General features: G+C 41.1%; 1 protein-coding gene across 6 annotated transcripts in view; it reads left to right on the forward strand.

The window, feature by feature from the left end:
• Window positions 1–16,459, forward strand: part of ATP8A1 (ATPase phospholipid transporting 8A1) — a 73,880-nt gene that overhangs the window by 8,443 nt on the left and 48,978 nt on the right. For 2 of the 6 annotated variants that reach the window (XM_081019828.1, XM_081019830.1), the window contains exons 2-6: window positions 5,425–5,539; window positions 8,871–8,970; window positions 11,452–11,550; window positions 12,610–12,655; window positions 13,528–13,568. In XM_081019828.1, coding sequence (XP_080875954.1) covers window positions 5,425–5,539; window positions 8,871–8,970; window positions 11,452–11,550; window positions 12,610–12,655; window positions 13,528–13,568 — 401 coding nt within the window. Of the gene's footprint in view, window positions 1–5,424; window positions 5,540–8,287; window positions 8,304–8,870; window positions 8,985–11,451; window positions 11,551–12,609; window positions 12,656–13,527; window positions 13,569–14,998; window positions 15,073–16,459 lie in introns of those variants that run through there. The other 4 variants (XM_081019829.1, XM_081019831.1, XM_081019833.1 and 1 more) reach the window with 4 other exon arrangements.

The following is a 16,459-nucleotide window of genomic DNA, read 5'->3' on the forward strand; positions in this document are numbered from 1 at the left end:
AGAGTACACCAAAGAGAAGTGACAAATGGTGAAATTTTAGAACCAATTAACAATTTTAAAAACCAACAAGTCACCAGAGCACAATTGGATTCACAAAGAATGTAAAATTGCTTATCTATTGACTGGAGTGTGTAATATTGCTGACTTTACCCTTCCTGTTGGGTCTGTCAGCTGCTTTTATCCATAACAGCTAACCTGAGCCTCCTAGCAAATGCTGGAAATGAACAATAGAATATAACTACCATTTTCATTTCCTGCTTGTTAGCTTTTTTGGGTACTTGGCTGAGTTGGAAACAGAATGATGGACCTTGAATTATGTTCTTATGTACGTTTTCTTATCTAGAGTACTAGTGAATCATGAGACTTTTTATGCTGTTTAATAGCTAATAGGTAGGTGTGTCATAAGAACGTAAGAGCAGCCCTGTTAGATCAGACTGTAGGCCCATCTAATTCACTGTTCTGTTTCCACTCAGACGCCTACAGGAAGCCCACAAGCAGAACATAAGCACAATGACACTCTCCTGCTTGTACTTCTTCAGTTCCTTCCTTCCTGAAAATGTCCATTCCTGTATGAGTATCTGCCCTACATTTTCTCCAGTGAGGACTGATGTAATCTCTCTAATCTCCTTTAGAACAATTTTCACACCCTTTGGATTCAACAGTTCAACTGCTTCCTTATCCAGTTTCCTGCATCTGATGTATTAAGATTTTTTTTGTTGTTGTTGGTCTTTAGCAATATGCTCTTCATTCATATATATATATATATATATTTGCCTTCATCATTGCCTTCTTGCATTTCTTTAACACAAATTTGCGTTCCTTTTTGTTTTCCTCAATTGGGCAATCATTTAGGCTTGTTAAGCAAGGAGATGAGATGGGAACCTCCTTGACTTGATGGGACCTGTCATGATCTGTGATGTACATTTTAGCAGAGCATCTAATATGGTTTTGAGTAACTGCAGGTGTTCTAGAGAGATTTAAATAAAGAATATCTAAATAAGTATGTTCAATTTCATTTTCAGCTTCCTTTTCACCAATTCCCTTACTTCTTCCCACTTTACTATAAGTTAAATTTGATACCACTGTAGTCACTGTTTCTAATTTGTGCCATTTAGGATTAAGTCCGGGGTCAGTATCCCTGTGGTCAGTTCCATGAGCAACAAATCCAGGGTTTAGTCATTTAAGACACATATGGGGAACCTGTGCCCTGTTGCTGGACTACAACTCACATCACCCCCTAGCACTGGATATGCTGATGGAAGTTGGGAGTTCAGCAACATCTGAAGAGCCACAGGTTTTCCACCCTTGATTTTGAGTCCCTAGAAATTTTACCTCTTTGTCATGACTCGAATATGCATTTATTCAAATCTGTGTGAAGGTAATTGAAATCTCCCATTACTCTCAAAACCTCCTTTGAATGCCTTGTTGTCTTCATTCTTCATCTCAAGATCACTACTTTTATATGTGCAGAAAGCTCATTTTAATATAAACCTGTTGTCAAAAATGTTATGGTTCAGCAACAGATATCTTACATAAGGTTGCTGATTGGCTGCAGTCTAACAGCGCATGTGCAGCGTGCCTGGAATCCTCTACAAAAAAAATAGTAATCATGCTGATGAGTTGGCAGAATTAAATCCAACTCCCTCTCCCAACAGCTGATAGATATGGCTACTGGTTTTTAAAGAGGGTTCTGTGTGTGCCGGTAATTGCATTGGAAAGTAGAAACCCAAGTGCATTGCCTATTAGCACACACTGTTCTTGTTGCTGCTAGGGATACATACATGCATGGAAAAAAGGTTCCCTATACGTCTGGCAACTAAGTGGATCAGCGCTTATATATTTTACATTTGAAGCTGTGATAAATTATAAATAATATGTCATGATATCTTCAAAATATTACCATTTCAAACATTAACCTGGATAGAGAAAGAATTTCTACAGATACGTAAAGAAACTGATCTAGCTACAGTTAACAACTACTGTACTTTTCTTCCCTCGTCTAATTTTGTACAGAATTAAGACAGATAATACTTTATTTTAGTAATTTTATTCTGATTACTATAACTTACTTGTTAGAGGCTTACAAGGCCTTTATGTGCATAGAGTCAGTCAAAGAATGCAATTTGTAATGTGAGGAACAATGAGGAAAAATTAATGCAGAAAAGCTTTGTAAATAGTATTGTATTGCAGAGGCCAAATGTATATTTTTCTGTTGCAGAAGCTAAACCTGCAACTGAGCCTCAATAACTTTATCAACATAATCTACCCCATATTTTCAAGAAGCATGCTTAAAACAGAATATAAATGATTAGAATGAACAATACTCACGTTTCAAAGGAGAATTAAAATGACTTAAATAAGTTTACATTTTTTTAAATGAGACTACTCTTGTAGAACTGATACTTGGCAGAACCCTACATATATTAATAACAGAAAGATGCAATGTGTATTAGTTTCATTGAAACAAATGTTACTTTTACAAGACTATGGCTTTGTGATTTGTGACCAAACAAGCTATATATACAGTGTCTCTACATTGTTTAAAAAACAGACCATGGAATAATAACAGTATTGAACTTTACTCTTCACCACCCCACCACCCCTTCCCTTATTTGGATTTACTCATTAGAATTACGAAATATTTCTAGTATTTCTTAAGTCCTTATATGACAATGGCAGTATCTTTAAAGGAGAAAATCTTCAAATGTTTACTCAGTTAGATAAGCCCTCTTAACTGTCTCTTGATGCCAAACATTTCATTCTGTATAATTGTTCAGTTGATAAAGAATGACAATGAACCAAACTACTGCTTAATTTCTTAGGGGAGAGGTTTGGTATACTTGGTATACTGATACCAAGAATTTCCTGGAAGGCTTGTCCTTGAAATCTTTCTGCTAAAGCAGCATCTTGGGACTAACTTTGAGAGGGAATAGTACTTTATTATTGGAATTCTTACATAAATCTGCAAGGCCCACGTGCCCTTAGTTCAAATTGGGGTTTTAATTCCCTGCTACAGCTGTAGATGAATTCCATTTCCCTCCTGTATTTTTTAGTGGATTGGGGAGATTCCTTCTTTTGATCCTGTTTTAGACATAGAGTTAAAACCAGTGCATAAGGGTGTTGAAAAGGTCCAAAAGAACCCTAGACTTTCCTGAGGCTTTTTAGCTGGTGCATGCTCAGAAACTGAGGTCTGTGTACCTCTTGCCTCTATGCTGGTGTGGAAGATGTCCTCCAAACCCCATAAATGACCGTAGGATGGTGGGGGCAGTAGGAATGGACCGTGAAGCACTCTCAGAAACCTCTGTGTGTTCAGCACTTTTTTCTAGTGATACTCAATGGTATCACAGTACCAGCACAATTCCCCACCCCCCCGTCAAATCTTGCAATAAGATAATTGGACGGTGGAGAGAACATGTGAGCAACTGTGGCTAAAAGGGAGATTGCGAAAAGCAGGAGGCTGAGGCAGTGGTGAGGAAAAGGATGCCCTTGTTCAGTGCTGCACTTGCTGATCTCAGTCAACAGGTTGCACCATTCCCCCTCGGCTGCCCCACAATGCATGCTCTCCCCATGAAGGTGCTGCTATGCTGCTGCCTCACTGCGCCACAAGTGGCTGGGTGAGCACAAGGCCTGCTTGCCTTTTGTCTCTGCTCTTTCCGTGACTGCAAGGGGGGGGGAGAGAGAGAAAGAAAGAAAGAAAGAAAGAAAGAAAGAAAGAAAGAAAGAAAGAAGGAAGGAAGGAAGGAAGGAAGGAAGGAAGGAAGGAGGCAGCAGCCTCTGCTGCTAGCCATGCTGTCCTCCATGCTGTGGCTAGGGCTAGTCATAGGGGAGAGCGCAAATGGTGTGGCTGGTGGCTGGGAGGAGTGGAAGGAAGGAGAAGGGAGGGCGGGATGCTGGGTGGGTGTGAAGAGCAGATGGAGTCAAGTTGGGGAGGAAGCTGAAGAAGGGGAAGTGGTGTGCAAAGTGGGGCTTTAATTAATTGAGGGAGAATAGGAGAAAGTGTGTGTGAGAGAGAAAAGTGTGGGGAAGGGATCACGATGAGTACCAGCAACCTTTTTCCTGGGGGGGGGGGGGAGTACAGTACTACCCAATATGCGCCTGATGGCATCATTGAGGTTATGTGAGGGTGACTCACTTATGTAACTGTTTTCCTATACCTGAGTGTTTGTATTTTCCATTGAAAATAACGGAATGTGTTTCCCATTGATAATAATGGAAGTTGTAGTCTGTGGTAGCACTTTAAAAGCTAAAGAATGAGGCAGGCCATAAGAAGGGATATGAATACCAGAATTTCTCCATTTGATAAAATCTTCTTCATTCTTTTTCCAACCATTGCCAGCCAGATGCCTCTGGATGCTGACAAGTAGGGAGTGAAAGCTTAAATAATGCTCTCAGAACTTGATTTGTGAGCTTTTAATGATTAAGTATAAATGATGCAGTAATCTGAAATGTGGGAGGGGAAATCATTGAGATGTCCCAAATAAAAATTAGGGGAGTCTTTGGGTAATGTCTTGGGAATGGCAAGGCAAGAATCTGGGTGAAGCTGAAACTAGAGGTGGGCTGGGTTTGAAGGGGGGGGGGCTGTTTTAAAGTTGTATCGCACTTCAGAAACATACTGTCAACCAGTGCTGTTTATGCAAGAGCCACATCACATGCTCTGACATGCTCCACCAACATCTGAGCAGCCACATTTTGTTCCAGTTAACATTTCTGGACCCTTTTAAAATGCAGATCACATTAGACTAATAAAATACATTACATTACAGTACTGTAGTCTAGTCTGGATGTCACTAGTACATGGGTAACCAATGGCCTAGTCACACTTCCGTTTGTCTCGTGATTTCGAGTCATGGGTCCAAGAGGTTCTTTTGTCCTGCCGCTTTTCCTGGAAAAACCCGTTGTTTACTGCTGAATCTGAGCAGACATTAATCTGCAAACACCCTGATTGATGTTTGTTCAGATTCTGCAGTGGCTTTGCAACAGGACAAAAAAAAAAAACCTACCACCTCTCAACCCGTGACTTGAAAGTACGTGACAAATGGAAATGTGCATGAGCCCCCAGTTTAGATCTCCCTTCTCTAGATAGGGTTGCAATATGGTAAAATGCACTCCTCGGTAATGCTTTCACAGATAGTGCCAAGACTGGTAGCACACATCCATCCAGATACATCAGGTTTCTTCCCCATAGTGCTATCAGCTTGTCTGGATTATCATAGGCTTGTTTTCTCTCACCCAAAACAAAACTACCTTCAGATACCAATTCATTAAGTCCAAAGCTTCCTGGGATATAAGGCAGAGCTGCATGTCATTTGCATGTAAATAAATGGTGCAACCCAAACCTCTGGATTAGTTCTCCCAGTGGTTTTTATGTAGGTCATTGTGCTATAAATATGTTTAATTGTATATTAAGTGGCTAATATTTTACAGGCTATGAGAAGACAGATGATGTTTCAGAGAAGACCTCACTAGCTGATCAGGAAGAAGTGAGAACTATATTTATCAATCAACCACAATTCTCTAAATTTTGTAACAATCACGTCAGGTATTTATAACTAACTCTTATAACCTCTTTATAATTTGCAGTTGTTAATTTTGTTTTTATTAAGTTACAATTTTATATTGTCACGATTTATGTACAGTTTTAAAGAAATGGGAGTGTTAAGAAAAATCTGGCAGGACATGTTACCTACTCTTAGAAAAAGTTAATTCACTCTGAATGGGGACTTGTAAAAAGAGATTCATGTTAGCAGTTAAATCAGTTAACTGGAAGTTAATAATAATTGATGCCTGAAAGAAGAACATTCCTAATGTTTTCCAAACAAAGCTACAATAAATTCTAGAGTGTTTGAGATTGATGTTGCTATTTTTTGTTTTTAGTACCCAGGCACCAGTGCTAAACTGGTTATTATTCATTTATTATTATAAATGGTTATTATTCATTATAAAAATATTGGATGGGATCCAGAAAGCCATTCCTATAAGAATCTTTCTTATTCTCTGTTCCTCCCTGCAACCTCCATGTCCTCTCCCAAGTTTCTCTGGAGGATCAGAGGAACCTGAAGAATGTATTAGCTCAGGGAGATGCAATGGGGTAGGAGAATATCTCCAAATCAGAGGCATATTGTGCAAATGGAGCTCAAATTGCCAAAGCTTCGGATCCGACCTGTTGTTGGATATGCCTTCATCTCTTTCTTGTTCTCAAAACGCAAACATTCATTGTAGCTTTGGGGCGGGAGGGATGAGCATTTTGTGCAGCTAATTTATTAATAGCTTCCCTAGTGGGGATATCCTCAATGGGAGGATATTGAGAGTGCGTGCTCCCTGGGCCTCAGGTGGGATCAAACCCTAACAGTAGCTTTATACAGTAGCTACAAATGCAGTGGAGATGGTCAGAACTCTGTTGTGGAAGGAAATGGTGTGCTGCTTTTCCTAACTGCAGCTGCTTCCAAAGCCAGTGGTGTATTAGTGAAACTGGTCAGATCATTCATTCATTCATTCAAGAATAAGGTTATAAAAATAAATCATTTTCCTAGGAAGGCTTGCTGAAATAACCAAGCCTCAAGTTGGTACTTAAAACTTATTGTAGGGGGTGCCAGCTTCGTATCATTAGGCATTCAACTCTCTGGAAGAAGCAAAGACCTGTCTCACTTATGCAGCAGTTTGGAGAAGGTTATAAATAGCACGGGATTCTCCCACTATTTCTTATGTACTTCAAACATCCACATATGAGACAAGACTGTGTCTTTGAGTTCTTTAGTAAGCACAGAGGACTTGGAAGAAAGATTCACTTTGGAAAAGGGAAGGGAAGGCTGATGGGACACTTGCTCCTGGCATGCTGGCAAGTTATATTGTGGACACCTGCTCAAAGGAGAGAGGACGATATCCCATTTTTTTCCATCCAACAAAAGTGTAGTATCTAATGTGTTAACGCCATCTACTGGATATTGAAGGAAATAAAATGAAAGATTTTAAAACAAACATTTGATGAAGAGCCATGGAGAGAAAGTACAATAGACTTTCTTATGCAAAATTACCTCAGATGAGAGCTTGGGACATTGCAGAGTAGCATTATCTGAAGCAACAACACCTTGAGGCTTCAGTATAAACACATAAGCCCTAAAACAATTTGAATTACATGTGCACAAGTTGTTATGACATTAATATCACATGATTAAACAACTGTGTGTAGTTTATTTTGAAATACATTCTGGATTTCTTCCTCCATATATACATAAAAACATAAGGCTATCATCACACAGCTCCCATGGAAGGATTTGAGGTGTTACATCATGATCCTGGATTTGCATGAAGTCAGGGCACAGGAGGGAAGCAGAAGAGAAGGTAGACTGCACAAATGTGGCAATAGGAGTGAGAAGGGAGAAGCACAGAGGGGGAAAGTGCTGGTTTAAAACAAAATAACAGTTTGAGTAGGGATGGAGGAAACTGCGAGAAAAACAGTGGTTTTAAATTACTGCAGAGGTTTGCATAGAATACTTTGGAATATTTGATGGCTCTGCATCCTTGATCTCTCTCACATGAGGCAACTGAGGAATGGAGGAGGCAGAAATTTGGATACAGCAAGCATGGGGTGGCAGTTTAAAATATAAGTTTGAGTAAAATGAGAAGGGGGTTAGGAAAGGCCCTGTTTAAAGGCCTTTTGGTGTTAGCTTGTTTGTTATAGCAGAAATGGGTACAACCAGGGCCAGCCTGCACATGAAGGGGGCTGAAGCAGCCACCTATGGTGGCAGGATCCTACAAGGCGGTGCGAGAGTTCCTCAAGGTTTTGCAGGAGTTCTGCAAAATCTCCTCGAAAGCCTCTATAGCCACACAACCCCAGTAACCAAGGCTTTGCAGCGGGGGCACCTTCCCACTTTGCCCCAGGCAGTGAAATGGGACAGACCTCCCCTGGGTACATATCCTTGCTAAAACTTGCAAAGGTGGCTGCAGAATAGGAGAGAGGAGGAGCCATGGAAATGGAGGTGGCATGTGCGTAAGGGAGAGTTGAGAAAAGAGAGGAGGAAAGTGGAGTTGGGGGGGGGAGGGATTGAATGTGAAAACGGTGCAAAAGTGGTTACAAAAAAGCAGGGAGTAGGAGGCATGGGAACGTAGTTGAAGATGAAAGCAGAGGCATGAAAGGGTCTGACAAATAGGAGGGGATTGTGGCATCATAATTGGGCAGAAGGTGAAAAGAGTGCTAAGTCGTTGCTATGTGCAGAAGGATGCAGGAGGTTACCATGGGAGTGGTCTGTGTGCAAAAGGGGGTTGAACAACAGGAGGGCAATAAGGAGATGGGAACGTGTTGCAAAGTAGGTCTGCAGAACAGCAGGGAGAAGTGGCTTCAGAAATGGGTTGGGAAGTTGAAAAGTGAACTTGGTAGTTGTATGGGGTGAGAAGGGCAAACTCTAGGAGGTTAAAGTGGAGGGATGGTGGTGTGGTTCGTGAGTAGAATGAGCAGGGGCACAACCTCTAGTTTGCAAATATTTTTGTGTTTTGTATTTGATAAATGACTTAGTGGAGCATTTTTAATTTAAATTTTTTAGAAGTATACACCATGTAGTTTTTTTTTAAAGTGTCCATGACATTCACACCAAAACTTACGCATGTATATGGCACTGAAAATGGCTGTGTCCTGGGCTCATTTTGAGTTTTCTTGGATACAATTTGAAGCACTGTGAGAAACTGCAAAATAGTTTTAAGCAGTGACCACAAAAGCAAAAATAAATAATTGTAGATTGTGAGCATTGACTGTTCCATAATACTACCTCCACAGTATTGAAAGGTATCTTATGGATTAGTGCATTCTGAATACAGGGTGCTGTGTGATTTTTATCTCTATCTCTTAACTACATACAGTTTTAATCTCTGTTTCTTAGCACTGCAAAATACAACTTAATCACATTCCTGCCGAGGTTCCTCTATTCCCAGTTCAGAAGAGCTGCTAATGCCTTTTTTCTTTTCATTGCATTGCTTCAGGTAAGCTAGACGAGGTAAATATATATTTAATAATATTCAATTGTTATATGTCAAAAGTAAAATTGCTTTGAATGTCCCTGAAATGCCAGGTCCTCATCTATTCGATTTGAGTGGTGTGGTACTACTTCATGGAAAATGTCTTTGAAATGCATTGTTTTAACACTGGAGAATTGTCGTGTTTATAAACAGTGATGCTTTTACAAATGCATAATGTCTGTGTTCACATGTAATGCTGAGCCAACTATCTAGGTGAGCTGCAGAAAACTTGAGCATAGCATTGGGCTCATATGCTCTCCCACTCCCCTCTTCTCCCACAAATTTACTGTCACTTCCAAAGAATGTTGGCTTGTTATGTCATATGGACAAGGAATCCTGGCTCACAACAAATTGTTATGTTTAAAAACCTGGTGCATATGACAGAACAAGCTGACACTCTCTGAAAGTGAAACTGATCTTTGCCAAAGTCCTTCTTCTGCCACATGGGAAGAGGAAAGGGGAGCGGGGAGCATATAAGCCCAGCTCTTTGCTTTGGCTCACTGCAGCTTATCTACATAACACTAAACCATGGTTTTATGTTCTTACTGATGCAGTCACATTGTAATAGAAGCTTACTGTACACTCACTTTAACAGTTGTATTTTTCACACTTGACCCAAAATTAAGAATTACTAGGAGAAAAGGAAATTTATGTGTCTACTCATCATACTGTTTAGGGACTTTGCCATAGTAACCGATTCTAGAAACTGATTCTCACTGCAGTTGCTTCTTCTGCAAGGAGTTGCCCTAAAAGTAATAGGGTACCTGGGGATAGAGGGGAATAAGACAGTGTCTGGGCAGCGGCGGAGCAAGCCGATCAGACGCCTGGGGCAGCGCATGTGTCCTGCGCCCGGGGGTGGGGCCGACCGCCCCACGGGGCGGAGCGAGCCGGCACAGGACACTCTGCAGGGCCCCCTAAGGAGTCTGCCTGCCTCCTCCCACTCAGCCGCCCTACAGCTGAGGGGGAGGTGGCGGGCGGACCATTTGGGGTAGCGCAGAGCCTGCAGGTGCCCAAGCCACCGCATCACTCCCTGGAGAGACGCGTGGCTCGGTCACTCTGCAGGCCGCGCGATGAGTGCCACCCGGCATTTTGCCACCAGCTTCAGTGGTGACACCTGGGGCAGACCGCCCCCACCGCACCCCCCTTCCTCCTCCCCTGTGTCTGGGAAAGTAGGCTGGCAAACTGCTCCTCAGATATGGGTTGTTGGGAGAGCAGAAGAGTAGGGTGACAGGAGTATTTGGAAGCAGTAGTGTGGCAGGAATGTAACGTATGACAGTGATGGGCAATTGGATAGTAAAGGTAAAGGGACCCCTGACCATTAGGTCCAGTTGTGGCCGACTCTGGGGTTGCGGTGCTCATCTCGCTTTATTGGCCGAGGGAGCCAGCGTGTGGCCAGCATGACTAAGCCGCTTCTGGCGAACCACAGCAGCGCACGGAAACGCCGTTTACCTTCCCGCAGGAGCGGTTCCTATTTATCTACTTGCACTTTGACGTGCTTTCGAACTGCTAGGTGGGCAGGATCAGGGACTGAGCAACGGGAGCTCACCCCGTCGCGGGGATTCGAACAGCCAACCTTCTGATTGGCAAGTCCTAGGCTCTGTGGTTTAATCCACAGCGCCACCCGCGTCCCCTAGTTGGATAGTACTTGACATCAATTCTATTCCATGCTTCCGGGTGGTTCTTGAGTCAGCTTTTCAAGGTACGAAGAAGCAGGAGACAAGAAATACCCAAGAACAATATGGGAGGTTCTAAGCATTGCAGGGGCAAAGTTGGTTTTATCCCAAGGTTTGGGAATCTAGCAAGATTTGTATGAGAAAGAAGCTTAGGTGATAGGAGATACCGTATTGGCCTGAATATAAGCCTCACTTTTTCCCCAAATTCTGACTAAAAAGTGTGGCTTATATTCACGACCTTACGGTATGCAGCCAGGAGCGCGGGGCAAACAGCACCAGGAGCCTGGCAAAGCAGCACCCACCCCGTGAGTAGTCTCCCGTCCTCTCCCCCAAGACCGGGAAGGGGAGAATGAGGAAGGGGAAAGGCCAACGGCAACGCAGCGCAGCCCCCCCAGCCATCCTGTATGCAGCCAGGAGCAGCGAGGAATGGATGGGCTTATATTCGGGTATTTTTTTTCCCCTCCAGTTTTAAAGGTGCAGCTTATATTCGGGTGCAGCTTCTATTTGGGCCAGTATGGTAGCAAGTGGAAAAAGCTGAGTAGTGAGCAGTTAGGAACAATAACAACAGTATCCCAGGGTTTCCCATTTAAAAGTGAAATGCCTGTTGCTTCATTCAAACTTTCAGCATGTATTTGAGAATTGTCATTTTACATTTAAAAGTGGGTTTTTGTATTAAACTGTAGGTTTTGTATGGTTATTTATTTCTGCTTATAACAACTAAACAGTTTTTTTTGCAATGAAGTCTACATTTCCGTCCTCTCTTTTTCTTTAGCAAATTCCAGATGTTTCTCCAACTGGACGTTATACAACATTGGTTCCGCTCTTATTTATTTTAATTGTAGCAGCTGTAAAAGAAATAATAGAAGATATTGTAAGTATTTTTTCCAAATAGCATCAAATCCTTGTATTTATCTTCAAATAATGTATATTCTTTAAATTACGTTGGGTTGAATCCAAAGGTACCCTTGTGCAGAAGGTTATATTTGGATCCAACCTACAAGTTTTTTAAAATGATGCCGCCATCTTGTAGTAGCTGTTTCAAAATACATTTCTCATACCCTTCTAATATCCTTTCTTTTTTGATATATTTCATTTGAAAAGACCTGTAACTCTTTTATGCCTGGGATGCTGCTTTGTTTTTATATTCATATTAATAAAATTTCTAGAAACGGGGGTGTTAATAAATGCTATCAATTCTTAAAGCTGCAATCCTAGATATAATATTGTATGTGCTAAGAGCAATTAGATTAAATTGATCTTAAGCGTGACAAGCTACAGTACATATTTACTTGGAAGTAAGTGGGACTTGTGTGTGTGTCCCCATCCTAGGGTCAAAAGCTGCTATTGAAAAAACAGAAAGGTTGTTAGAATTATGGATCCATTGACTGCCTTGTTTGTGGTATGTGTGTGTGTGAATATGATGGATATGGGCAGGTGTATTTGTTCCTATGCAGTCAACTAGGAGAGGATGACAAGATGTAGGTTGATGTGAAGTTGCACCATCAGGTTTTCATTGTTGCATTGGATTGTTAGTTGGGAATCAAGGAAAGCCAGTGGTGGGTAACCTCTTTCAGAATGAGTACCTTATTCCTAGCTGGACAGGATGGGCAGCAGAAATATAAGCTTTGCAATCACTCTCTACTGTCCTGAAAGGATGCATTTGGCCCTTTATCTAGGCAGTGGAGAGTGATTGCAGAGCTTATATTTCTGCTCCCCATCCTGCCATAGGGCAAGAATCTAGTGGCAGTGCTGTTGCAAATGTACCATTGTGTACCATTGTGCAACAAGAACCCCAATCCCCCACTCCCAGACACAGATTCCTAAATGAGCGGCTTTCACTTTTAGTTTCTACCCATCCCCACCCCCAAAATAGCGCAGCATTCTGATATTTCAGTACAGTAGCTTCTAACATTGTCCAATTTTGTTTCAGAAAAGGCATAAAGCTGATAATGCTGTGAACAAGAAGAAAATTCAAGGTAAAGACATGCCACAGCAATTTTTAAAAATGTACAGTGAAGAAAATTGAAGTCATATGAATTAATTTGGCTTCCATTGTTACTATGACTACTTTTGAAAAGCAGATATAGATACTTGAATAATATGTGCTCTACCTAGAAAGTTGGCTACTTTAAGCCTCATTTGTCATCTCTAAAATGTGGCTGTGGATAAAAGCATCTGTGTTGTTGAGAAGAGTGCAGTCCTAAGTGGGAAGGAGAGGGAATGAAATGATGGGAAATCTACCAGCCAGGTCAGGAAGTGTCCCCACCCCACCCCCGAATCCATTGGACAATTGGTTACACCACCTTCAGGCTGGTGTAGATGGGCAGCCTGCTCCTGGGGCCTCATTGTCTAATGAAGGGTCCCCATTCCATTCCTAGAAAGTCCACTTTGAGACCTAACCCTGGCTATTGCCAGCAGGAACACCACTGATGACAGATCTATGCCTGCAGGGCTTTTCTTGGGCATAATATAGGCCTCTGCAGCAAACGTGATCACCCACCCACCAGGGAGCATTTTCTCTGCTGACAGCAGGACAATTCCGTAAAACCCTAACCCCCTCCAGTCAACCTGTGATTTAGGATTGCTCTGTAAGTTCTTTGCTCCATTCTTGAAAGAGAGAATTTTGTGCGAAAATAAAATAAAAATAGGTGAACCACAAACGTTTCCTAGTCAATAAGCATGGTCTCTGTGTTGACACATGTTAAGTGTAGGACTGCTTTTATTGATAGTGTGACATGGTTATGATGCATTTTTGTAGTTATTTATAAATCGTTTTGTTAAACCGTTCCTATAGTTTGGTTTTATTTAATATCAACATTTGTGTTTTCACTGGTTTTTAATTTTTTAGTACTGAGAAATGGAGCTTGGGAAATTGTGCACTGGGAAAAGGTAGGTTATCTCTTTAGTGTTCAGCATAAAAGTGTAAATACTGGATTTGATCCAAAAATAGAAGAGATGGAAAATACCTGATGGTGCTGTTCTACAGATTTCTGGCACCAGATTAGGCATAGTACTAGGGAGGTTGAAGTTCCGGTCTTAATGCAGGAGCTTACACAAGCTTTTGTGCAAATGGAAGAACATCTTAGTATTTCATCTCTGTCTTCTTGTGCAACTTCTGCACAAAGAAAGATACCAACAATAGAAATAAAGTAAATTAGAAAAGAAAAGCTACTTTTAAATGTGAATTTTATTTCTTTATTTAAGACCATTTCTGTATGGCTTAATATATGAAATATATAGATTTTCATGCATTTCCACATAGAGGCAGTTTAATACTGAATCTGGCACAAATGCATCCCAGTGCCTCTTTAAAAAGATAACTTGTGCCTTTCATAGTGCTGTGAGTTGGACCGAGTCCCTGTGTTGGAACAGCAGTAGTAATCAACACTGTGAGCATTCAAAGAAACCCTTCTGCAATGTTGCTCTGCCACCAAAGGACTTTTGGGGAGGTAATGGTTTTCCAACGGTTCCTTGTCTCATTCCAAAGTTGGTCAAAGTGGCCTCCTCCCCTTAGTGTCAATGCAACTTTGTGCTAATGAAACACCACAATAATGAATTTATTGCCTCACTTGCTTAACTATTCTGGTACAAGCCAATTCTGTTGTCCATTAAATGAGTCATGTAACCTGACTGCAATATATAGTTAGGGAAGACTAAGAAATGGACTGCTGGAATAAAATAAAAATGGGTTATGTATTTTTTAATTTCACTAAATATGATTTAATCAAGTTTACATAATCACAAGAGTGATTGATCTCTCCTTCAGAAGTTTCAGCTGGGCTTTCTCCGTTATATGCTTTGACTGAAGCCAGGAAAGATCTTTCTAACCATTATCATAATTATCCTCCTGGGACTCCAATACAGTAATTTTGCTTGGAAGAGCCCATAGCTCAGTGATAGTAGATCACATGGTGTGCATGCAGAAGGTCTCAGATTCAATCCTATCATTAAAATGATCCCAGGTATTACTGCTGGGAAATAATATCTGTTTGAGGCTTTGTAGAACAAATGCTAGTTGAAGTAGACAATACTAGTCTAAACAGACCAAAGGTGTAATCATGTTGCTCCTCCCTGGTCTTTATTTTACTCCTGTGCCATGCAGAGGAAAACCAATCTGTTAAGTATAGAAAGAATATAGACAGATGAGATTTCACTTCCAATTTATTTCAGTGGAACACTGGTATTTTTGGAACACCTTTGCAAGTTCCAGTTTAAGTAGTTTACCAGTTTTATTAGGCAACACATATTTAAATATAGTAAAAAGATTAAGAGCTGTTTGTTAGTCTCAGATTATTAACCAAATCCTAGTTTTCTTTCAGGTAGATGTTGGAGATATAGTTTTAATTAAAGGCACAGAATATATACCTGCTGATACTGTACTACTCTCATCAAGGTAGAGAATACCCATCAACGCTTCTGGTGTAGAGGCTGGTTTCTCTACCCTTGCATTGACTTTATAAATGCTTCAAGGAAATAAAGAATAAACAGAAGCACCTTTTACCTCTATTCTCAGTTTGGTTCAAAGTACTGAAATACTGCATTACTGAAATTATTGATTTACAAGCTAAACAAAATTAACTTACAATGACTGGATAAAGGCCTTTATAGGACAGAGGCTTCCAATCAGTCTGATGCTATTTACACAAAAAGTATTTTAATACTTAAAGTTATTTAGAAGACCAGAAAGCATGCCATTGGGGGTATTCTGAGGCGATTGTTTTCACACATGAAAAAACATCCAGTTTCTTCATAACATCAGCATGCCAAATATTACATTTAATATTTGAAAGATTTAATCATGGAGGTTGTTTATCTTTATTTCCTTGAAAAACTTTATTTACAAGTCCAGACCAAATATTTAGAGGATGCAATTTTTTCAAAATCTATTAGACCATATCATTATATGAACTTTTAATAACCTTAAAAGAAGATTTTTTAAGATGTTAAGTGAACAATTTGTCATAATGTTTACTTGGTTTTTTTTTTTTGTTGTTGTTGTTAAAATGAGGCATCTATTATTTATACTTTGCAGTATGAATTGGCTTGTAAGGCCAGTATATATATTACCATATTTGCTCGGCTTACTGTCTTAATGGCCGTTCTTTTTTCAATACAAGTCTCAGTGTTTTGGGGCTGCAGTTCTAAGGTGCAGGGCGAAGGAATCAAAGGCCTCATCCAGAGCCCTGCTGTGTTCTCACTGGCAGGATAGAAGTGAGAACATCCATTTGCTGGATTTTTTCCTCTCCCAGTAATTCTAGTATGAGGGAAAGTGATGAGAAAAGTCTAGACTCAGACAGCCACCCTTACTTTGGAACTCCCTGACTACTGGCATCAGGCAGGCAGCTTCACTGTAAAAGGTAAAGATAAAGGGACCCCTGACCATTAGATCCAGTTGTGGCTGACTCTGGGGTTGCGGCGCTCATCTCGCTTTACTGGCCGAGGGAGCTGGCGTACAGCTTCCGGGTCATGTGGCCAGCATGACTAAGCCGCTTCTGGCGAACCAGAGCAGCGCACGGAAATGCCATTTACCTTCCCGCCGAAGCGGTACCTATTTATCTACTTGCACTTTGACGTGCTTTCAAACTGTTAGGTTGGCAGGAGCTGGGACAGAGCAACGGGAGCTCACCTCATTGCGGGGATTCGAACCGCCGACCTTCTGATTGGCAAGTCCTAGGCTCTGCGGTTTAACCCACAGCGCCACCCGTGTCCCTTAGCTTCACTGTATTATACGCTAAAAACACTTTTGTTTAGCCAAGCCTATCCAGATATATAGAAGCTGT

The sequence above is a fragment of the Podarcis pityusensis genome (genome assembly GCF_964106645.2).
Source record: "Podarcis pityusensis genome assembly, chromosome: 9".
Classification (NCBI taxonomy): Eukaryota; Metazoa; Chordata; class Lepidosauria; order Squamata; family Lacertidae; genus Podarcis; species Podarcis pityusensis.